At 44.1% G+C, this 25,797-nt stretch overlaps 1 protein-coding gene across 1 annotated transcript in view; it reads left to right on the plus strand.

Annotated features, from left to right (window-relative positions):
- The window catches only part of HCRTR2 (hypocretin receptor 2), a 145,717-nt gene that overhangs the window by 93,683 nt on the left and 26,237 nt on the right, over positions 1–25,797 (plus strand). Inside the window, exon 5 of the mRNA XM_075864134.1 lies at positions 629–852. Within this exon, the coding sequence (XP_075720249.1) occupies positions 629–852 (224 nt within the window). The remainder of the gene's footprint in view (positions 1–628; positions 853–25,797) is intronic.

Genomic DNA, 25,797 nt, shown 5'->3' on the forward strand with positions numbered 1-25,797 from the left:
CTAACGGGTTAATGTCCCTGTTTCATTTTTTGGAGTGTACGTGATTAGAAATTGGACAAGCCTGAGATGGAATTTTGCAACTATCTTAATGGTAAAATGCCAATTACCATTTATAAATACGTTTTCACATTGTGTTTAAATGTGTTCTTTAACTGTAAAATCTGTATCCTCCTAGTTTACACGTTTACACCACGATTTAGACATTACCAATTTTTTTTCTCTATTATACAATTTTCCCCACAATCTTCTTCCAATAAAAATGTAAAAATGGCAGCTAGTAATCATATGAGATAACCTTTCTATAACTAGCATTTCTTTAAATTGACAATTTGTGTGTGATAAATGTAACTGATGACTGAATAAACAACTTTTTTTAAAGCTCATTCTATTTAAACCTGCCTGAAGTTAACTAATTGATTATAACAATTAGGATAGAACTACACAGAACATTTTTGTAGCGCAACTTTCACATTTTAAGTGTTGAGAAAAAGCTGCAGTCTACAAGAAAGAATAGCGTTGACTTCAGCTGTAGTTCAATAGTTAAAATTTGAAAGTCGTGTTACAAAAACTCTTCATGTACTATAGTCCCCAACTTAACTCTTATACTGTTTCCTTCCTCACATGACAGATTCCAGGAACTTCATCCATAGTTCAGAGGAAGTGGAAACCCTTACAATGCCCAACCCAATCTAAAGGACAAGGACAACAAGCATTTAAACCTAGAATTAATGGCGTGGCTGCAGAAATAAAACAAATACGTGCTAGGAGGAAGACTGCTCGCATGCTCATGGTGGTCCTACTGGTGTTTGCAATATGTTACTTACCAATCAGTATTCTTAATGTTCTGAAAAGGTAAAGTGCCAACTTTATTATAATTATAACTTACAAAATGGTACTCAAAGTAATGTTTAATTGTATTTGTTTATCAATTACTATTGTACATATATTAATGTCAAGGCTTGAAGAGCTTGTTAACGTTTTTAAAATTACAGTATTTTATACATTAATTTCTTTATAATTGCAGGGGTATGCCATCTGGCTTGCCTGGGTTACATCATAGCAGGTGTGTGCATTTAGGAATATTACTAAGTATTCATGTAACCAAGGAAGACCAGAATACTTGATGTAGATACCCTACCAGTCAAAAGTTTTAGAACACCTCAATTTTTCCAGTTTTTATTGATATTTACACTATTTAAAATGTACTTTGAAATGAAAGCATCGAAGAAATAAACAAGTTAAGATTAAAACAAAATAATGGATTAACTCTGTTTCAACAAATTAAATCTAGATTTTTGACTCTTCAAAGTAGCCACCACTAGCTGATATAACAGCTTTACACAATCCGGGACATTCTTTCTATTTTTCAATTGCATTCAGATATTGCTCAGAAAATTCTTCTCAACATTGTTGCAGAATAGAGATGAGCGAACCGGGACAACCGAACCCGGTTTCGGTCCGAACTTCCGGAAAAGTTCGGTTCGCAGCGAATCCGAACTTCACCGGGTTCGGCCAAACCCGTTTTGACCAAACCCGTTTTGACCGAACCCGGTCAAAATTATTATACAAATCGGCAGCCACCTGTCTCTATCAATCACTGATAGAGAAAAGAGGCTGCTGATTAAAAATAAAATAAAAAGCATTTCACACGTACCTGGTCGTTGTTTTGGTGACGAGTCCCTCTTCTTCCTCCAGTCCGACCTTCTTTTCTGACGCGGCAGCCTGTGATTGGCTGCAGAGGCCTCTGCAGCCTGTGATTTGCTTCAGAAGCCTCTGCAGCCTGTGATTGGCTGCAGCGCTCACATGGGCTGCATCGTCATCAAGGAATGTCGGGCCGGATGTCGAGAGGGACGCATCACCAAGGCAACGGCCAGTAGACCGGACTGGAGGAAGCAGGGAGTTCCCGGTAAGTATGAACGGCTTTTTTTTTTACAGGTTACTCCATATTGTGATCGGTAGTCACTGTCCAGGGTGCTGAAACAGTTACTGCCGATCAGTTAACTCTTTCAGCACCCTGGACAGTGACTATTTACTGACGTCGCCTAGCAACGCTGCCGTAATGACGGGTGCACACATGTAGCCACCCGTCATTACGGGGCCTCATGCACACAACCGTAAAAACACCCGTTATTACGGGTCGTAATTACGACCCGAAATAGCGGGCCCATAGACTTCTGTTAGCCATGGGTACCTTCCTGTTTTCTCACGGGAAGGTGCCCGTGCCGTTAAAAAGATAGAACATGTTCTATTTTTTTATTTTACGGGCCGTGCTCGTAATTACGACTCGTAATTACGAGCACGGTCGGGCACGGCCGGCCACGGGCAGCTGGCCGCTTTTGCGAGCCGTGCTGTCATTATAATTATAGCAGCACGGCCCGTAAAATAGAAAAATAGAACATGTTCTCTTTCTTTAACGGCACGGGCACCTTCCCATGGGAAAACGGGAAGGTACCCATGGGTAACAGAAGTCTATGAGCCCGTTATTGCGGGTCGTAATTACGACCCACAATAACGGGTGTTTTTACGGTCGTGTGCATAATGGGAGCACGACTCGGAAAAACGACCGGCTGCCCGTGGCCGGCCGTGCTCATCTCCTGAAATACTCTGTGCTGCCTTAAACTCTGTGGACAGGTCAGGATCCTGTTACCACGTAATGGTAAGAGCAGAGTTCACAGCAGCACAGAGTATTTCAGGAGATGAGCGTGCGGATCTTGTGCGGTGTGGTGACTTGCCAATCATGTGAAGGTGTTCTTGAGGACAGGAGTGGAGGAGAGGTAACAGACTGAGAGCTACGTAATTGTAAGAGCAGAGTTCACAGCAGCACAGAATACTTGAGGAGAGGAGCGTGCAGATTCTGTGCTGCTGTGAACTCTGCTCTTACCATTACATAGCTCAATCTGTTACCTCTCCTCCACTCCTGTCCTCAATAACACCTTCACATGATTGGCAAGTCACCACCCCGCACAAGATCCGCACGCTCATCTCCTGAAATACTCTGTGCTGCTGTGAACTCTGCTCTTACCATTACGTGGTGACTTGCCAATCATGTGAAGGTGTTATTGAGGACAGGAGTGGAGGAGAAGTAACAGACTTAGAGCTACGTAATGGTAAGAGCAGAGTTCACAGCAGCACAGAATCTGCACGCTCCTCTCCTGAAATACTCTGTGCTGCTGTGAACTCTGCTCTTACCATTACGTAGCTCAGTCTGTTACCTCTCCTCCACTCCTGTCCTCAATAAGACCTTCACATGATTGGCAAGTCACCACCCCGCACATGATCTGCACGCTCATCTCCTGAAATACTCTGTGCTGCTGTGAACTCTGCTCTTACCATTACGTGGTGACTTGCCAATCATGTGAAGGTGTTCTTGAGGACAGGAGTGGAGGAGAGGTAACAGACTGAGAGCTACGTAAGGGTAAGAGCAGAGTTCACAGCAGCACTGAATCTGCACGCTCATCTCCTGAAATACTCTGTGCTGCCTTAAACTCTATGGACAGGTCAGGATCCTGTTTCTTTTAAATGCTGCACTGTAGCGCAGCCTTATATAGTGAATCGAGCGGGTTCCCCAGCAGTATTTAAAAGAAACAATGTGTGTGTTTGTGTATGTGTGTGTTTGTGTATATATGTGTGTTTGGGTATGTGTCTTTGTCTGTTTTTGTTTTTATATGCGTGTTTGTGTATATGTGTGTGTGTGTGTGTGTGTGTGTGTGTGTTTATGTGTGTTTGTGTATATATGGGTGTGTTTGTGTATATGTGTTTGTGTATATGTTTGTGTATATGTGTGTGTATATATGGGTGTATTTGTGTATATGTTTGTGTGTAGATGTTTGTGTGTGTGTGTGTGTTTTTGTATATGTGTGTGTTTGTGTATATGTGTGTATATGGGTGTGTGTTTATGTGTGTGTGTTTGTGTATATATGGGTGTGTTTGTGTATATGTGTTTGTGTATATGTGTGTGTTTGTGTATATGTGTGTGTTTGTGTATATGTGTGTGTTTGGGTTGTTGTGTTTTTGTTTGTATATGTGTTTGTTTATATGTGTTAGTTCGTGTATATGTGTGTGTATATGTGTGTGTGTTTGTGTATATCTTGTTGTGTTTGTGTATAACTGTGTATATGTGTTTGTGTATATGTGTGTGTGTGTGTGTGTGTGTGTGTGTTTGTGTATATGTGTGTGTTCGTGTATATGTGTGTGTTTGGATATGTGTGTTTTTGTTTGTATATGTGTGAGTTCGTGTATATGTGTGTGTGTTTGTCTGTTTAAGTGTGTGTGTGTGTGTGTGTGTGTGCGTATCTTGTTGTGTTTGTGTATATATGTGTGTGTGTTTGTGTATGGTTGTTTGTTTGTGTGTGTGCGTGTATATATGTGTGTAGGTGAGTAGAAGTATTGGTATTGTTCACATTGATAACTGTTTTTTTATGTTGTTGCAGATTTTGATGTACCGATTGGACTACATCTTCGATTCGTTGGACTACTGCGTAGATCTACGTTTTTTCAAATTTTAATAAAATGGTTAACAAGGGTTTTGTTGGGTATTTCTTATTTCAATAAAAAAGAATTGTCTTTGTGTTTTTTTTTAAACTTTATTAGTGCCTAGATAATGGCAGTTGGCTGATTGACAGCGTCCATTATTAAGGCGGTACTTAGTGTTAGGGTATGTTCACACAGCAGCGTCCGTAACGGCTGAAATTACGGTGCTGTTTTCAGGAGGAAACATCCCCGTAATTTCAGCCGTAACGGCATGTGCAGGCGCTTGAACGCCGCGTCCATTATGGACGTAATTGGCGCTGCTATTCATTGGAGTCAATGAATAACGGCTCCAATTACGTCCAAAGAAGTGACAGGTCACTTCTTTGACGCGGGCGTCTATTTACGCGCCGTCACTTGACAGCGGCGCGTAAATATACGCCTCGTGTGAACAGACAAACATCTGCCCATTGCTTTCAATGTGCAGATGTTTGTCAACGCTATCGAGGCGCTTTTTAGTGTGTGTGCACATACCCTAAGCCGGTGCAGAGGCTAGCACTAACCACCCATTATTACCCCGGTACCCACCACCACCAGGGGTGCCGGGAAGAACTTGGTACGATCCAGTACCCGACCATCTGTTGTGATGGTCGGGTACTGGGGCGGCCGTAGGCTGGTATTATGAGGCTGGGAAGGGACAAAAACAGTGGACCTTCCCACCCTTGTAATGCTAGGCTGCTGCTGTGTTGTATCGGACTGGTTATAAAAATGGGGGGGACCCCCACGTCGTTTTTTTTTTGAATTTAACAAATTTAACAATAGACGGGTCCCCCACATTTTTAATAACCAGCCATATACAAGGCCGCAGCAGTCTGGCATTACATGGGTGGGAAGGGCCACTGGTTTTGTCCATTCCCAGGCTAATAACACTGTGTTGTATGTGGCTGGTTATGATAAATTGGGTGGAACCCCATATCTTTTTTTAAAAAAAATAAAAAAAAAAAAATAATAAAAAAAAATGACGTGGGGTCCCCCCCACTTTTATAACCAGCCAGATACAACACAGCAGCAGCAGCCTAGCATTACAAGGGTGGGAAGGTCCACTGTTTTTGGCCCTTCCCGGCCTCATAATACCAGCCTGCGGCCGCCCCAGGACCCGACCATCACAACAGATGGTTGGGTACTGGATTGTACCTGGCTCTTCCCGGCACCCCTGGTGGTGGTGGGTACCGGGGTAATAATGGTGGTTAGTGTTAGCCTCTGCACCGGCTAACACTAAGCCTCGCCTTAGTAATGGATGTTGTCACTCAGACAGCGGCCATTACTAAAGTGGTAGTAATAAAATTTGAAAAGAAAAAGACAAAGATATAGATAAAATATTTTATTGAAATAAAGCACCCCCAACACAACCCTCATTAACCATTTTAAGTAGTCCTCGAAACCGACGTAGTCCAAACACCAAACCTGTAAAAAAATAAATTAAAAAAAAAATGAAATAAAACATGTCGTAGGCTTAGATTCAGTTTAATGTGTGATACTGACTGTTATACCATGTATAGAAGCCTGCCGCGAAGTTGACTTAGATACAGGGCGCCAGCAGACAGTATCATACATGGCCATACAGACATATATACAAACAAACATACATGCAAACATACATACATACATACATACATACATACATATATACAAACATGCATACATACATACAAGCATGCACATATATACATGCAAATATACATACATGCAAACATACACACATATATACATACAGTGAAGGAAATAAGTATTTGATCCCTTGCTGATTTTGTAAGTTTGCCCACTGTCAAGGTCATGAACAGTCTATAATTTTTAGGCTAGGTTAATTTTACCAGTGAGAGATAGATTATATTTAAAAAAAAAAAACAGAAAATCAGTCAAAATTATATATATTTATTTGCATTGTGCACAGAGAAATAAGTACTTGATCCCCTACCAACAATTAAGAGTTCAGCCTCCTCCAGACCAGTTACACGCTCCAAATTAACTTGGTGCATGCATTAAAGACAGCTGTCTTAAATGGTCACCTGTATAAAAGACTCCTGTCCACAGACTCAATTAATCAGTCTGACTCTAACCTCTATAACATGGGCAAGACCAAAGAGCTTTCTAAGGATGTCAGGGACAAGATCATAGATCTGCACAAGGCAGGAATAGGCTACAAAACCATAAGTAAGATGCTGGGTGAGAAGGAGACAACTGTTGGTGCAATAGTAAGAAAATGGAAGACATACAAAATGACTGTCAATCGACATCGATGTGGGGCTCCATGCAAAATCTTACCTCGTGGGGTACCCTTGATCCTGAGGAAGGTGAGAGCTCAGCTGAAAACTACACGGGAGAACTTGTTAATGATCTCAAGGCAGATGGGACCACAGTCACCAAGAAAACCCTTGGTAACACATTACGCCGTAATGGATTTAAATCCTGCAGTGCCCGCAAGGTCCCCCTGCTCAAGAAGGCACATGTACAGGCCCGTCTGAAGTTTGCAAATGAACATCTGAAAGATTCTGAGAGTGATTGGGAGAAGGTGCTGTGGTCAGATGAGACTAAAATTGAGCTCTTTGGCATTAACTCAACTCACCATGTTTGGAGGAAAAGAAATGCTGCCTATGATCCAAAGAACACCGTCCCCACTGTCAAGCATGGAGGTGGAAATATTATGTTTTGGGGGTGTTTCTCTGCTAAGGGCACAGGACTACTTCACCGCATCAATAGCAGAATGGATGGAGCCATGTACCGTCAAATCCTGAGTGACAACCTCCTTCCCTCCACCAGGACATTAAAAATGGCTTGTGGCTGGGTCTTCCAGCACGACAATGACCCGAAACATACAGCCAAGGCAACAAAGGAGTGGCTCAAAAAGAAGCACATTAAGGTCATGGAGTTGTATAGCCAGTCTCCAGACCTTAATCCCATCGAAAACTTATGGAGGAAGCTGAGGATCCGAGTTGCCAAGCGACAGCCTCGAAATCTTAATGATTTACAGATGATCTGCAAAGAGGAGTGGGCCAAAATTCCATCTAACATGTGTGCAAACCTCATCATCAACTACAAAAAACGTCTGACTGTTGTGCTTGCCAACAAGGGTTTTGCCAGCAAGTATTAAGTCTTGTTTGCCAAAGGGATTAAATACTTATTTCTCTGTGCACAATGCAAATAAATATATATATAATTTTGACAATGTGATTTTCAGTTTTTTTTTTTTTTATATAACCTATCTCTCACTGGTAAAATTAACCTAGCCTAAAAATTCTAGACTGTTCATGTCTTTGACAGTATGCAAACTTACAAAATCAGCAAGGGATCAAATACTTATTTCCTTCACTGTACATACATGCAAACTATCATACATACATACATACATACATACATACATACATACATGCATATACACACACACATGAAAATTAACATACATACAAACAAACATGCAAAGATACATACATATATACAAGCATGCACAAATATACATGCAAACATAAATACATGCAAACATAATTACATACATGCACATATATATAAACATACATGCAAACATACATGCAAAAATAAAAACATGCAAACATACATACATGCACATATATACATACATACATGACAACATACATACATACATACATACATACATGACAACATACATGCAAACATACATACATACATGCAAACATACATACAAACATACATACATACATACATGCACACATACATACATGCAAACATACATACATGCAAACATACACACATGCAAACATACATACATGCAAACATATACATGCAAATATACATACAAACATGAAAATATATACATACATGCCAACATACATGCAAACATACATGCACATATATACATACATACATGCATGACAACATACATACATACATACATACATACATGACAACATACATACATGCAAACATACATACATGCAAACATACATACAAACATACATAAATGCAAACATACATACATGCAAACATACATACATACATACAAACATACATACATACATGCAAACATACATACATGCAAACATACACACATGCAAACATACATACATACATGCAAATATATACATGCAAATATACATACAAACATGCACATATATACATACATGCCAACATACATGCACATATATACATACATACATGACAACATACATACATACATACATACATACATACATACATACATACATACATACATGACAACATACATACATGCAAACATACATACATGCAAACATACATACAAACATAAATAAATGCAAACATACATACATGCAAACATGCATACAAACATACATAAATGCAAACATACATACATGCAAACATACATACATGCAAACATACACACATGCAAACATACATACATACATATATACATGCAAATATGCATACAAACATGCACATATATACATACATGCCAACATATATGCAAACATACATGCACATATATACATACATACATACATACATACATGACAACATACATACATGCATACATACATACATACATACATGCAAACATACATACATGCAAACATACATACAAACATACATACATGCAAACATACACACATGCAAACATACATACATACATGCAAACATATACATGCAAATATACATACAAACATGCAAATATATACATACATGCCAACATACATGCAAACATACATGCACATATATACATACATACATGCATGACAACATACATACATACATACATGACAACATACATACATGCAAACATACATACATGCAAACATACATACAAACATACATAAATGCAAACATACATACATGCAAACATACATACAAACATACATACATACATGCAAACATACATACATGCAAACATACACACATGCAAACATACATACATACATGCAAATATATACATGCAAATATACATACAAACATGCACATATATACATACATGCCAACATGAATGCAAACATACATGCACATATATACATACATACATGACAACATACATACATACATACATACATACATGACAACATACATACATGCAAACATACATACATGCAAACATACATACAAACATACATAAATGCAAACATACATACATGCAAACATACATACAAACATACATAAATGCAAACATACATACATGCAAACATACATACATGCAAACATACACACATGCAAACATACATACATACATATATACATGCAAATATACATACAAACATGCACATATATACATACATGCCAACATACATGCAAACATATATGCACATATATATATACATACATACATACATACATGACAACTTACATACATGCATACATACATACATTCATGCAAACATACATACATGCAAATATACATACAGTGGAGGAAATAAGTATTTGATCCCTTGCTGATTTTGTAAGTTTGCCCACTGTCAAAGACATGAACAGTCTAGAATTTTTAGGCTAGGTTAATTTTACCAGTGAGAGATAGATTATATAAAAAAAAAATAAAAAAAAATCACATAGTCAAAATTATATATATTTATTTGCATTGTGCACAGAGAAATAAGTATTTAATCCCCTACCAACCACTAAGAGTTCAGCCTCCTCCAGACCAGTTACACGCTCCAAATCAACTTGGTGCCTGCATTAAAGACAGCTGTCTTACATGGTCATCTGTATAAAAGACTTCTGTCCACAGACTCAATTAATCAGTCTGACTCTAACCTCTACAACATGGGCAAGACCAAAGAGCTTTCTAAGGATGTCAGGGACAAGATGATAGACCTGCACAAGGCTGGAATGGGCTAAAAAACCATAAGTAAGACGCTGGGTGAGAAGGAGACAACTGTTGGTGCAATAGTAAGAAAATGGAAGACATACAAAATGACTGTCAATCGACATCGATCTGGGGCTCCATGCAAAATCTCACCTCGTGGGGTATCCTTGATCCTGAGGAAGGTGAGAGCTCAGCCGAAAACTACACGTGGGGAACTTGTTAATGATCTCAAGGCAGCTGGGACCACAGTCACCAAAAAAACCATTGGTAACACATTACGCCGTAATGGATTAAAATCCTGCAGTGCCCGCAAGGTCCCCCTGCTCAAGAAGGCACATGTAAAGGCCCGTCTGAAGTTTGCAAATGAACATCTGGATGATTCTGAGAGTGATTGGGAGAAGGTGCTGTGGTCAGATGAGACTAAAATTGAGCTCTTTAGCATTAACTCAACTCGCCGTGTTTGGAGGAAGAGAAATGCTGCCTATGACCCAAAGAACGCCGTCCCCACTGTCAAGCATGGAGGTGGAAACATTATGTTTTGGGGGTGTTTCTCTGCTAAGGGCACAGCACTACTTCACCGCATCAATGGGAGAATGGATGGAGCCATGTGCCGTCAAATCCTGAGTGACAACCTCCTTCCCTCCACCAGGACATTAAAAATGGCTTGTGGCTGGGTCTTCCAGCACGACAATGACCCGAAACATACAGCCAAGGCAACAAAGGAGTGGCTCAAAAAGAAGCACATTAAGGTCATGGAGAGGCCTAACCAGTCTCCAGACCTTAATCCCATCGAAAACTTATGGAGTGTGCTGAAGATCCGAGTTGCCATGCGACAGCCTCGAAATCTTAATGATTTACAGATGATCTGCAAAGAGGAGTGGTCCAAAATTCCATCTAACATGTGTGCAAACCTCATCATTAACTACAAAAACCGTCTGACTGTTGTGCTTGCCAACAAGGGTTTTGCCACCAAGTATTAAGTCTTGTTTGCCAAAGGGATCAAATACTTATTTCTCTGTGCACAATGAAAATAAATATATATTATTTTGACAATGTGATGTTCTGTTTTTTTTCAAATATAATCTATCTCTCACTGGTAAAATTAACCTAGCCTAAAAATTCTAGACTGTTCATGTCTTTGACAGTGGGCAAACTTACAAAATCAGCAAGGGATCAAATACTTATTTCCTTCACTGTACACACATGCACATATATACATACATGCCAACATACATGCAAACATGCATGCACATATATACATACATACATACATACATGACAACATACATACATACATACATACATGACAACATACATACATGCAAACATACATACATGCAAACATACATACATACATACATACATGCAAACATACACACATGCAAACATACATACATACATACATACATGCAAATATATACATGCAAATATACATACAAACATGCACATATATACATACATGCCAACATACATGCAAACATACATGCATATATATATATACATACATACATGACAACATACATACATACATACATACATGACAACAGACATACATGCCAATATACATACATACATGCCAACATACATACATGCCAAAAAAATAAAATAATACGTTCATACGTACTTTCCTCCTGTCCGACCTCCAGCGATGACGTTTCATCCATGTCGCCGCTGCAGCCTGTGATTGGCTGCAGAGGCGGTCACGTGGGATGAAACGTCATCCCTGGAGGCCGGCCTTCTGACGTCATCCTGACGTGCGTGACCGCCACTGCAGCCTGTGATTGGCTCCAGCGGCGAAAGGGATGAAACGTCATCGCTGGAGGCCGGACAGGAGGAAAGTAAGTACGAACGTATTATTTTTATTTTTTAATTACATTAAAATTCTATTTTCCGCGCGCCGAGCATGTACTGTCAAGGTTGCTGAAAGAGTTAGTGCAGCCCATTAACTCTATCAGCACCCTGGACAGTAGCATGCTCGGCGCACGGAAGTGACAGGTTCGGTCCGAACTAGTTCGGTCCGAATCAAATTTTTTTGTGAAATTCGGCGAACTAGCCGAACCGAACTTTTGATAAGTTCGCTCATCCCTATTGCAGAAGTTCCCACAAATGTGCTGCACTTGTAGGTTGCTTTGCTTTCACCCTTCTGTCTAGTTCATCCCAAATAAGCTCAATGGGGTTTAAGACTGGGCAGACCATTCCATTCTATGAAGCCTACCGGCTTTTTCTTGTCTTCTTAGGTAGTTCTGACATAACCTAGAAGTATGTTTTGGATCATTTTCTTGTTGTCATATAAACCCCTGACCAAGTAGGCGTACACCAGAGGGTATTGCATGGTGCATCAAAATGCTGTGGTAGCAAGTTGTTTACTCTGGATCCAGCAAAAAAGCCCCAGACATCACGCTTCCTCCTCCATGTTTGACAGTTGGTATCACAAGCTGAGGAAGCATTCTTTTACACACTCGATGACATACAAAAACCCTGCGTGATGTAACAAAGATGTTGAATTTTGATTCATCAGTCCACAGGACCTTCTTCCACTCTTCAGTAGTCCACTGCCTGCAGGTGCTGCTTGGCACAGGCAAGTCTTTTTTTCATTTTGCAGTCTAAGGCCCAGTGCACACCCACGTAAAAACGCCCGTAATTACGAGCCGTAAAATATGGAACATGTCCTATTTCAGGCCGTAATAACAGCACGGGCAGGCCCACAGAAGTCTATATGGCTCCCGTAATTACGGGTGACTACATGTGGGCACCCGTAATTACAGGAGCGTTGCTAAGCGACGTCAGGGGATAGTCACTGTCTAGGGTGCTGAAAGAGTTAACTGATCGGCAGTAACTCTTTCATCACCCGGAACAGTAACTACCGCTGGAGTTAATAGTATTAAAAGTTAACTTACCTGCTTCTTCCTCCAGTCCGGCCTCCCGGGATGACATTTCATCCCATGTGACCGCTGCAGCCAATCACAGGCCAATCACAGGCTGCAGCGGTCACATGGACTGCCGCGTCATCCAGGGAGGTCGGACTGGATGTCAAAAGAGGGACATGTTCCATATTTTTCAATTGCACGGGCACCTTTCCGTAACCAAATGGGAAGGTACCCGTGGACAATAGAAGTCTATGGGCCTGTACTTTTTTATGTTTGTGTGCATGGGGCCTTAGCAGTAGCTTTCTTACTGATACTCGACCTGTCAAACCTGCAGATAGAAGTCTTCTCTCCATAGTTGAAATGGAAGCTTGTTTATTTTTTGCTGTGTTAAGCTGGGCTTGAAGATTTTGTGCTGTGAGGTGTCGAGTATGCAAACTGTTGACTGTCAAAAACGTGTCCTCTGATTTTGTAGTGGCCTTTGGTCTGCCAGACTTTTTCCTGTCCGTTTCCACCAATTTCCAAGTGTCTTTTGATGGTATAGGAAACTGTACTGACTGCCACCTTGGCTTACTTGGCAATTTCTTTGTAGGACAGAACTAGACTTCTAAGGGTTATATTGTCTGTCTATCTTTTTTTTTAATTGCCTTTTTCCTGCCATTATGATATCAATGTGCTCTGTCCTGAATAGCAAAACTGTCCAAATCCTGCCCTACAGGGTGTTGTAATGCAGTCAGTTCTAACACTGGTTATATAGAATAAGAATGTTTGAAAGTAATCTCCAAAAGTTCAGACACCTGTAGGAATAGTTTGAATCCAATTTCAAATAATAATTTGCTTGCTGTGCTGCAGAGCAGCTGTCCTTGATGTCTTCCCTGAAAAAAAATCCTTTGGTTAAAATCACAAATTCAGACTATTGTTGCGTTTAACATTAAAAATTAATATTATTTTTACGGTTTTAACTTACTTTTTGACCTTTGAACCATTTCATGTTATTTTCTGTACTGAACTGTGTTAATGTCAAAAATAACTGGAAAAATTGGAAAAACATGGCCTGAAGCTGGATTTCTAAAAAAGAAGCTTAATTTGTGAGAGAGATTTATTTCTGCCCAAAAATTAAAATTAGAAAATAATGGCAAACAATGAGTTAAACTGTCTAACTTTACATATTACACATAAATATATAAAATAGTTCTAAAATAATATTTGAATTTGACTGTAGTACAAGTATAATATATATTTAACTATAGTATATTATATGGCATATACTTTCTTTTCTTTTTTTTATAAAAAAAGAATTGTGAAATGTCAATTATACCTACATGACCAAATCTGAAAATGCATGTCTTTATGTCTTTTCTCTGTACTCTGATGTGAGTTCATTATTTTGTTCCTTGGAAACTAAAGCATTAAAGTACAGTAATTGCCAACATAATGGTTTGAATTTAAAGCGGTTATCTGGGACCAAGATAATAACACACTCATACACAAATATGTTTATATACATTAAGACACGGGTACACGTAACCTAACTGCAAAAAAACAAGCTTTATCAATACTCACCACTTCCCTATGTAACGATAGCGCTGCTTACAAACTTCCGGGTATGAGCTGGGACTTCTTTCCCCTCTTCTAATGTATCCCCGCACACCCCTCTGCTCATGTAGTGCATGCTGAGAAGAAGGGAGCTGGCTTGCTTCACCTGCATCTTTACAGTGCCAGCCACCTAGAGGTCACATGTTTGATGACGCGCCGACACAACAGGATGGAAGACTGCTCTTGGTCACGTGAGTCTGTGTTGACGCGTCTTCAAAGGAGAGAGAACGACGGGACTTCCAGGGTCATGTGACAATTTCTGAATCGGGAATTGGCGCCCACTTAAACAAGATGTATATTAGTACGTTTCATTATTTCAGCCATTTAAATCCTTGGCATATCATTTTTTGCAACTGGATAACCTTTTTAACCCTCTAGGTTTAATTTCCTCATTTGTGGCTATTTAATAGATGAGTCATTCCATTCTTATAAAGTGTTATGGCAGGAAGGAGGTGAAGGGAACAAGTGAGCCCTAATCTACCCACCGCCCTGTCCCTGCCTACTTGCAACGACCCGCCCTAGGCGACGGGGTACAACTTGGCGGCGGTCCCTACGCTGACTAAGTGCAAGGGGATACAAACAGGGAACAAGCAAGGGAAGGGGCAGTAGCCCACGGAACACCGTGAGGAAACGGAGTGGTGAACGAGCCAATCAGGATCAGGATGTAGTGGAGTATACAAACGCAGAGCACGGAGCAGGAAGCAAGCCAGGGGCAGAGCGAAGCAGGATAAGCGGGAACTGAAGCAAGGCAGAAGCATGGCAGAAGCAGGCTGGAGCAAGGCAGCAGTGGGGCCAGGAATCCAAGAAGAATCACAAGCAATGAGGAAGAGAAAACGGCAGGTATAAATGGACAGGGGGCGGAGCTAACTCTGACTGACCAGGCCGCGATAGGCTCTCCCACTCCTGAGCCTGCCACCCTGATTGGTGGGAGCCGGTGTCAGTCTAAGAGGTCTGGCCTCAGGTGTCGACTGATTAATCCTGTGAGTATCCACAGACGTAGTGCCTGGCAGATCCTTTACAGTACTCCCCCTTTTATGAGGGGCCACCGGACCCTTACTAAGAGGACCCGGTTTAGTGGGGAAGAGAAGGTGGAACCTCCTGACCAATACCCCAGTGTGAACATCTCGAGCAGGTACCCAAGTCCTCTCCTCTGGCCCGTATCCTCTCCAATGGACCAGGTACTGGAGGGAGCCCTGGATCATCCTACTGTCCACAATCTTGGCCACCTCGAATTCCAGGACGGGGAGCAGCGTTTAAGGAGGGAGGCATGAAAGACGTCGTGTATGCGAAAGGATGGGGGCAGCTCCAGACGGAAGGATACAGGGTTGAGGACTTCAATGACCTTATAAGGCCCAATAAATCAGGGAGCAAACTTCCTGGACGGGACCTTAAGGCGCAAGTTCCTAGACGACAACCACACCAGATCCCCGACAACAAACCGGGGGTTAGCAGAACGTCTTATATCAGCCTGAATCTTTTGTACGCTCTGGGACGCCTCTAGGTTCTTCTGAACCTGGGCCCAGACTGTGCACAGTTCCCTGATGAACGTCCTCTACCTCTGGATTATTGGAACAACCAGGAGAAACGGAGGAGAACCTTGGATTAAACCCGAAATTACAGAAAAACAGGGAGACCCCTGACGAGTTACTGACCCGGTTATTCAGGGAAAATTCGGCGAGGGGAAGGAATGAGACCCAATCAAATTGACAGTCAGAGATGAAACACCTTAAATATTGTTCCAGGGATTGATTAGTCCTTTCCGTTTGGCCATTAGTTTCGGGATGGAAGGCGGAGGAGAAGGACAGATCAATCTCCAACTTTTTACAAAAAGCTCTCCAAAATAAGGAAACAAATTGTACCCCTGTGTCAGAAACGATATTGACTGGGGCCCCATGGAGAAGCAGAATGTGTTTAACAAACAAAGAAGCTAACGACTTGGCGTTAGGTAGTTTTTTAAGGGGCACAAAGTGGCACATCTTGCTGAAGCGGTCTACTACCACCCACACCACCGACTTGCCCTGAGATGGAGGCAAATCGGTGATAAAATCCATGGAGATATGGGTCCAAGGTCTCTGGGGAATGGGCAAAGAACGTAGTAAGCCCGCAGGTCGGGACCTAGGGGTCTTGGACCTAGCACAAACCTCACAAGCGGCAACGTAAGCCCTAACGTCTTTAGGCAACCCAGGCCACCAATAGTTTCTGGTAATGAGGTGTTTGGTACCCAAGATGCCAGGATGACCAGATAGTGTGGAGTCATGGTTTTCCCTGAGTACCCTTAGCCGGTATTGCAGGGGGACAAACAGCTTGTCCCCAGGGAGGTTCCCGGGAGCTGAACCTTGATCAGCCGCAATGTCAGAGGCTAAATCAGAATCAGTGGCAGAAACGATTACACCAGGGGGTAAAATACAAGCAGGATCCTTCTCAGAAGGAGGATTGGCCATGAAACTACGTGACAGTGCATCAGCCTTAATATTTTTGGACCCAGCCCTATAGGTAATCAAGAAGTTAAATCTGGCAAAGAATAGCGCCCATCGAGCTTGTCTAGGATTAAGCCTCCGGGCAGATTCTAGGAAAACCAGATTCTTGTGGTCAGTAAGGACCGTTACCTGGTGTCTGGCCCCCTCCAGGAAGTGACGCCACTCTTCAAAAGCCCATTTAATGGCTAAAAGTTTGCGGTTGCCAATATCATAGTTACTCTCCGTGGGCGAAAACTTCCTAGAGAAGTAAGCACAGGGGCGGAGATGGGTGAGGGAGCTGGTACCCTGGGACAAGATGGCCCCCACTCCCACCTCGGACGCGTCAACCTCCACAATAAATGGCTCCCTTTGGTTGGGCTGAACCAGCACGGGGGCCGAGATAAAGCACTTCTTAAGGGTCTCAAAAGCCTGAACGGCCTCAGGAGGCCAGTGGAGGACATCAGCACCCTTGCGAGTGAGGTCCGTAAGAGGCTTAGCGACGACCGAGAAGTTGGCAATAAATCTCCTGTAATAGTTAGCGAACCCCAAAAAACACTGTAGCGCCTTCAGGGAGGCAGGTTGGACCCATTCCGCCACAGCCTGAACCTTGGCAGGGTCCATGCAGAATTCATGAGGAGTGAGGATTTGACCCAAAAATGGTATCTCCTGTACCCCAAACACACATTTTTCGGTTTTCGCAAACAGATTATTTTCCCGGAGGACCTGGAGGACCTTCCTGACATGCTACACGTGGGAGGACCAGTCCTTGGAAAACACCAGTATGTCATCAAGGTACACTACAAGAAAATTTCCCAGGTAATCTCTCAGAATTTCATTAATAAAATTCTGGAAGACGGCAGGGGCATTACACAACCCAAAGGGCATGACCAGGTATTCGAAATGACCTTCGGGCGTGTTGAACGCAGTCTTCCACTCATCCCCCTCTTTGATGCGGATAAGGTTATATGCCCACCGTAGATCGAACTTAGAGAACCATTGGGCCCCCTGAACATGATTAAAAAGATCCGGAATCAAAGGAAGGGGATACTGGTTCCTTACTGTGACCTTATTCAAGTTCCGATAGTCAATGCACGGCCTAAGACCACCATCCTTCTTCCCCACGAAGAAGAAGCCAGCACCTACAGGAGAAGTCGAGGGGCGAATGAAACCCTTGGCCAGGCATTCTTGGATATACTCCCTCATAGCTTCACGTTCAGGACATGAAAGATTAAATATCCTACCCTTAGGAAGCTTAGCACCAGGTACCAAATCGATGGTGCAATCGTAATCTCTATGAGGGGGCAACACCTCGGAGGCCTCCTTAGAAAACACATCAGCGAAGTCCTGAACAAACTCAGGTAGCGTGTTTACCTCCTCACGGGGAGAAATAGAGTTAACTGAAAAAGACATGACGTCAGGCATTCACTACCCCATTTGGTGAGATCCCCAGTATTCCAATCAAACGTGGGATTATGCAGCTGCAACCAGGGAAGACCTAATACCAGATCGGACGATAATCCCTGCATCACCAGTACAGAGCACTGCTCCAAATGCATGGAGCCAACAAGGAGTTCAAAAACAGGAGTATGCTGAGTAAAATAACCATTAGCAAGAGGAGTGGAGTGGATACCCACTACCGGGACAGGATAAGGCAAATCAATACAAGGCATTTTTAGAGACAGCAAATTCCACAGACATGATATTAGCAGATGAGCCAGAATCCACGAAGGCACTGCCAGTGGCAGACCGACCAGCAAACGAGACCTGAAAGGGAAGCAAAATTTTATTGCGTTTCATATTAACGGGAAATACCTGTGCGCCCAAGTGACCTCCTAGGCGACGGGGTACAACTTGGCGGCGGTCCCTACGCTGACTAAGTGCAAGGGGATACAAACAGGGAACAAGCAAGGGAAGGGGCAGTAGCCCACGGAACACCGTGAGGAAACGGAGTGGTGAACGAGCCAATCAGGATCAGGATGTAGTGGAGTATACAAACGCAGAGCACGGAGCAGGAAGCAAGCCAGGGGCAGAGCGAAGCAGGATAAGCGGGAACTGAAGCAAGGCAGAAGCATGGCAGAAGCAGGCTGGAGCAAGGCAGCAGTGGGGCCAGGAATCCAAGAAGAATCACAAGCAATGAGGAAGAGAAAACGGCAGGTATAAATGGACAGGGGGCGGAGCTAACTCTGACTGACCAGGCCGCGATAGGCTCTCCCACTCCTGAGCCTGCCACCCTGATTGGTGGGAGCCGGTGTCAGTCTAAGAGGTCTGGCCTCAGGTGTCGACTGATTAATCCTGTGAGTATCCACAGACGTAGTGCCTGGCAGATCCTTTACAGTACTCCCCCTTTTATGAGGGGCCACCGGACCCTTACTAAGAGGACCCGGTTTAGTGGGGAAGAGAAGGTGGAACCTCCTGACCAATACCCCAGTGTGAACATCTCGAGCAGGTACCCAAGTCCTCTCCTCTGGCCCGTATCCTCTCCAATGGACCAGGTACTGGAGGGAGCCCTGGATCATCCTACTGTCCACAATCTTGGCCACCTCGAATTCCAGGACGGGGAGCAGCGTTTAAGGAGGGAGGCATGAAAGACGTCGTGTATGCGAAAGGATGGGGGCAGCTCCAGACGGAAGGATACAGGGTTGAGGACTTCAATGACCTTATAAGGCCCAATAAATCAGGGAGCAAACTTCCTGGACGGGACCTTAAGGCGCAAGTTCCTAGACGACAACCACACCAGATCCCCGACAACAAACCGGGGGTTAGCAGAACGTCTTATATCAGCCTGAATCTTTTGTACGCTCTGGGACGCCTCTAGGTTCTTCTGAACCTGGGCCCAGACTGTGCACAGTTCCCTGATGAACGTCCTCTACCTCTGGATTATTGGAACAACCAGGAGAAACGGAGGAGAACCTTGGATTAAACCCGAAATTACAGAAAAACAGGGAGACCCCTGACGAGTTACTGACCCGGTTATTCAGGGAAAATTCGGCGAGGGGAAGGAATGAGACCCAATCAAATTGACAGTCAGAGATGAAACACCTTAAATATTGTTCCAGGGATTGATTAGTCCTTTCCGTTTGGCCATTAGTTTCGGGATGGAAGGCGGAGGAGAAGGACAGATCAATCTCCAACTTTTTACAAAAAGCTCTCCAAAATAAGGAAACAAATTGTACCCCTGTGTCAGAAACGATATTGACTGGGGCCCCATGGAGAAGCAGAATGTGTTTAACAAACAAAGAAGCTAACGACTTGGCGTTAGGTAGTTTTTTAAGGGGCACAAAGTGGCACATCTTGCTGAAGCGGTCTACTACCACCCACACCACCGACTTGCCCTGAGATGGAGGCAAATCGGTGATAAAATCCATGGAGATATGGGTCCAAGGTCTCTGGGGAATGGGCAAAGAACGTAGTAAGCCCGCAGGTCGGGACCTAGGGGTCTTGGACCTAGCACAAACCTCACAAGCGGCAACGTAAGCCCTAACGTCTTTAGGCAACCCAGGCCACCAATAGTTTCTGGTAATGAGGTGTTTGGTACCCAAGATGCCAGGATGACCAGATAGTGTGGAGTCATGGTTTTCCCTGAGTACCCTTAGCCGGTATTGCAGGGGGACAAACAGCTTGTCCCCAGGGAGGTTCCCGGGAGCTGAACCTTGATCAGCCGCAATGTCAGAGGCTAAATCAGAATCAGTGGCAGAAACGATTACACCAGGGGGTAAAATACAAGCAGGATCCTTCTCAGAAGGAGGATTGGCCATGAAACTACGTGACAGTGCATCAGCCTTAATATTTTTGGACCCAGCCCTATAGGTAATCAAGAAGTTAAATCTGGCAAAGAATAGCGCCCATCGAGCTTGTCTAGGATTAAGCCTCCGGGCAGATTCTAGGAAAACCAGATTCTTGTGGTCAGTAAGGACCGTTACCTGGTGTCTGGCCCCCTCCAGGAAGTGACGCCACTCTTCAAAAGCCCATTTAATGGCTAAAAGTTTGCGGTTGCCAATATCATAGTTACTCTCCGTGGGCGAAAACTTCCTAGAGAAGTAAGCACAGGGGCGGAGATGGGTGAGGGAGCTGGTACCCTGGGACAAGATGGCCCCCACTCCCACCTCGGACGCGTCAACCTCCACAATAAATGGCTCCCTTTGGTTGGGCTGAACCAGCACGGGGGCCGAGATAAAGCACTTCTTAAGGGTCTCAAAAGCCTGAACGGCCTCAGGAGGCCAGTGGAGGACATCAGCACCCTTGCGAGTGAGGTCCGTAAGAGGCTTAGCGACGACCGAGAAGTTGGCAATAAATCTCCTGTAATAGTTAGCGAACCCCAAAAAACACTGTAGCGCCTTCAGGGAGGCAGGTTGGACCCATTCCGCCACAGCCTGAACCTTGGCAGGGTCCATGCAGAATTCATGAGGAGTGAGGATTTGACCCAAAAATGGTATCTCCTGTACCCCAAACACACATTTTTCGGTTTTCGCAAACAGATTATTTTCCCGGAGGACCTGGAGGACCTTCCTGACATGCTACACGTGGGAGGACCAGTCCTTGGAAAACACCAGTATGTCATCAAGGTACACTACAAGAAAATTTCCCAGGTAATCTCTCAGAATTTCATTAATAAAATTCTGGAAGACGGCAGGGGCATTACACAACCCAAAGGGCATGACCAGGTATTCGAAATGACCTTCGGGCGTGTTGAACGCAGTCTTCCACTCATCCCCCTCTTTGATGCGGATAAGGTTATATGCCCACCGTAGATCGAACTTAGAGAACCATTGGGCCCCCTGAACATGATTAAAAAGATCCGGAATCAAAGGAAGGGGATACTGGTTCCTTACTGTGACCTTATTCAAGTTCCGATAGTCAATGCACGGCCTAAGACCACCATCCTTCTTCCCCACGAAGAAGAAGCCAGCACCTACAGGAGAAGTCGAGGGGCGAATGAAACCCTTGGCCAGGCATTCTTGGATATACTCCCTCATAGCTTCACGTTCAGGACATGAAAGATTAAATATCCTACCCTTAGGAAGCTTAGCACCAGGTACCAAATCGATGGTGCAATCGTAATCTCTATGAGGGGGCAACACCTCGGAGGCCTCCTTAGAAAACACATCAGCGAAGTCCTGAACAAACTCAGGTAGCGTGTTTACCTCCTCACGGGGAGAAATAGAGTTAACTGAAAAAGACATGACGTCAGGCATTCACTACCCCATTTGGTGAGATCCCCAGTATTCCAATCAAACGTGGGATTATGCAGCTGCAACCAGGGAAGACCTAATACCAGATCGGACGATAATCCCTGCATCACCAGTACAGAGCACTGCTCCAAATGCATGGAGCCAACAAGGAGTTCAAAAACAGGAGTATGCTGAGTAAAATAACCATTAGCAAGAGGAGTGGAGTGGATACCCACTACCGGGACAGGATAAGGCAAATCAATACAAGGCATTTTTAGAGACAGCAAATTCCACAGACATGATATTAGCAGATGAGCCAGAATCCACGAAGGCACTGCCAGTGGCAGACCGACCAGCAAACGAGACCTGAAAGGGAAGCAAAATTTTATTGCGTTTCATATTAACGGGAAATACCTGTGCGCCCAAGTGACCTCCCCGATGATCACTTAGGCGCGGAAGTTTTCCGGCTGCTTATTCTTGCGCCTGGGACAGGTGTTCAGTAGATGCTTGTCATCCCCACAATAGAAAAAGAGACCATTCTTCCTGCGGAACTCTCTACGTTGTCGAGGGGACATGGAGGCCCCGAGTTGCATAGGTACCTCCGAGTCTTCCGTGGAAGAGCGAGGAGACGGGACCCCGTGGGGAATCGCAGGGAAATCAGAGGGGAAAACATTGAAACGTTCAAGCTGACGTTCCCTGAGACATCGGTCAAGTCATACTGCTAGGGCCATAACCTGGTCTAGGGAGTCAGAAGAGGGGTAGCTAACAAGCAGATCCTTCAGGGCGTCAGATAATCCTAACCTAAACTGGCACCTTAGGGCCGGGTCGTTCCACCGAGAAGCTACGCACCACTTTCTAAAATCAGAACAGTATTCCTCAACAGGTCTCCTACCCTGACGTAAGGTCACCAGCTGACTCTCGGCTAAGGCAGTCCTGTCAGTCTCATTGTAAATGAGTCCGAGGGCAGAGAAAAAACGATCAACGGAGGAAAGTTCAGGGGCATCAGGAGCCAAGGAGAAGGCCCACTCTTGGGGCCTTTCCTGGAGTCGGGATATAATGATACCCACCCGCTGGTTCTCGGAACCTGAGGAGTGAGGTTTTAGACGGAAGTAAAGTCTGCAACTCTCCCGGAAGGAGAGAAAAGTCTTACGGTCCCCTGAGAACCGGTCAGGTAACTTGAGGTCGGGTTCTAGAGGTGAGGTGAGGGGTACTTCTATGGCAGCGTCAGACTGGTTGACCCTCTGAGGCAGGGCCTGGACCTGTAGGGAGAGGCCCTGCATTTGCTGGGTGAGGGTCTCAAGGGGGTCCATGATAGCGTCAGCGTAGGAGAAATGGTAGACTAGGTACGGGCTTGTGATTATGTTATGGCAGGAAGGAGGTGAAGGGAACAAGTGAGCTCTAATCTACCCACCGCCCTGTCCCTGCCTACTTGCAACGACCCGCCCTAGGCGACGGGGTACAACTTGGCGGCGGTCCCTACGCTGACTAAGTGCAAGGGGATACAAACAGGGAACAAGCAAGGGAAGGGGCAGTAGCCCACGGAACACCGTGAGGAAACGGAGTGGTGAACGAGCCAGTCAGGATCAGGATGTAGTGGAGTATACAAATGCAGAGCACGGAGCAGGAAGCAAGCCAGGGGCAGAGCGAAGCAGGATAAGCGGGAACTGAAGCAAGGCAGAAGCACGGCAGAAGCAGGCTGGAGCAAGGCAGCAGTGGGGCCAGGAATCCAAGAAGAATCACAAGCAATGAGGAAGAGAAAACGGCAGGTATAAATGGACAGGGGGCGGAGCTAACTCCGACTGACCAGGCCGCGATAGGCTCTCCCACTCCTGAGCCTGCCACCCTGATTGGTGGGAGCCGGTGTCAGTCTAAGAGGTCTGGCCTCAGGTGTCGACTAATTAATCATGGGAGTATCCACAGACGTAGTGCCTGGCAGATCCTTTACATAAAGTGTTGGCATTTTGCTAGAATAAGCCATCACTTAAAGAGGCTCTGTCACCAGATTTTGCAACCCCTATCTGCTATTTCAGCAGATCGGCGCTGCAATGTAGATTACAGTAACGTTTTTATTTTTAAAAAACAAGCATTTTTGGCCAAGTTATGACCATTTTTTTTGTATTTATGCAAATGAGGCTTGCAAAAGTACAACTGGGGGTGTTGAAAAGTAAAAGTACAACTGGGCGTGTATTATGTGCGTACATCGGGCGTTTTTACTTCTTTTACTAGCTGGGCGTTCTGACGAGAAGTATCATCCACTTCTCTTCAGAACGCCCAGCTTCTTGCAGATCACGCTGTGACGTCACTTCCCCAGGTCCTGCATCGTGTCAGACGAGTGAGGACACATCGGCACCAGAGGCTACAGTTGATTCTGCAGCAGCATCAGCGTTTGCAGGTAAGTAGCTACATCGACTTACCTGCAAACGCCGATGCTGCTGCAGAATCATCTGTAGCCTCTGGTGCCGATGTGTCCTCGCTCGTCCGATACCATGCAGGACCTGTGAGTGACGTCACAGGGTGATCTCTCGAGAACACGCTGTCTGCACTGCCAGAAGCTGGGCGTTCTGAAGAGAAGTGGATGATACTTCTCGTCAGAACGCCCAGCTAGTAAAAGTAGTAAAAACGCCCTAATTTACGCACATAATACACGCCCAGTTGTACTTTTACTTTTCAACACGCCCAGTTGTACTTTTGCAAGCCTCATTTGCATAAATACAAAAATGGTCATAACTTGGCCAAAAATGCTCATTTTTAAAAAATAAAAACGTTACTCTTATCTACATTGCAGCGCCGATCTGCTGCAATAGCAGATAGGGGTTGCAAAATCTGGTGACAGAGCCTCTTTAATGATCAGCGGGGGATCGACCTCTGGGAACCATACCGATCTTGAGAACAAAGGGGCAGCAGTGTTGATTTAGCGATGTCCACTTATGTTTTCCCTACACAGCAGCACTCCCAACCACCCTGCTGTGCAGGGAACTGCAGCCAGCCTCATTCACTTGAATTGGGCTGTGCTGCAGTACCCTGCACAGCGGATGGCTGTGGCACGGCTGTGCAGTAAAAAACAGTCGGGGTCTCAGAGAGGGGTCAGTGGGGGTCTCAGAGATCAGACTCCGCTGATCATAAAGTGATGACCTTTGTTTATGACATGTTATCTTTGGGGTATAAATATGGGGTTAATCTCATGTAAAATCACTTTGTCATCCATTAAAATGGGTAAAACCAAAGAGCTTAAGACTAAAATGAGGCAGATGTTTGTGAACCTGCACAGTTTAGGAAGTCCTTAGAAAACAAATTAGTAAAATGAAAATACCATACCAGAGTACAATTAGGATGATAATAAAGAAGCTTGTTAACCATGGAACAGTGAAAAATATGCCAGAGAGGCGACGCATTGGCAAACTGCCCCCACATACAATAAAGAGAAATGCAAGGGAGATTAGGACCAG

Source organism: Rhinoderma darwinii, chromosome 4, assembly GCF_050947455.1.
Source record: "Rhinoderma darwinii isolate aRhiDar2 chromosome 4, aRhiDar2.hap1, whole genome shotgun sequence".
In the NCBI taxonomy this organism is placed as follows: Eukaryota; Metazoa; Chordata; class Amphibia; order Anura; family Rhinodermatidae; genus Rhinoderma; species Rhinoderma darwinii.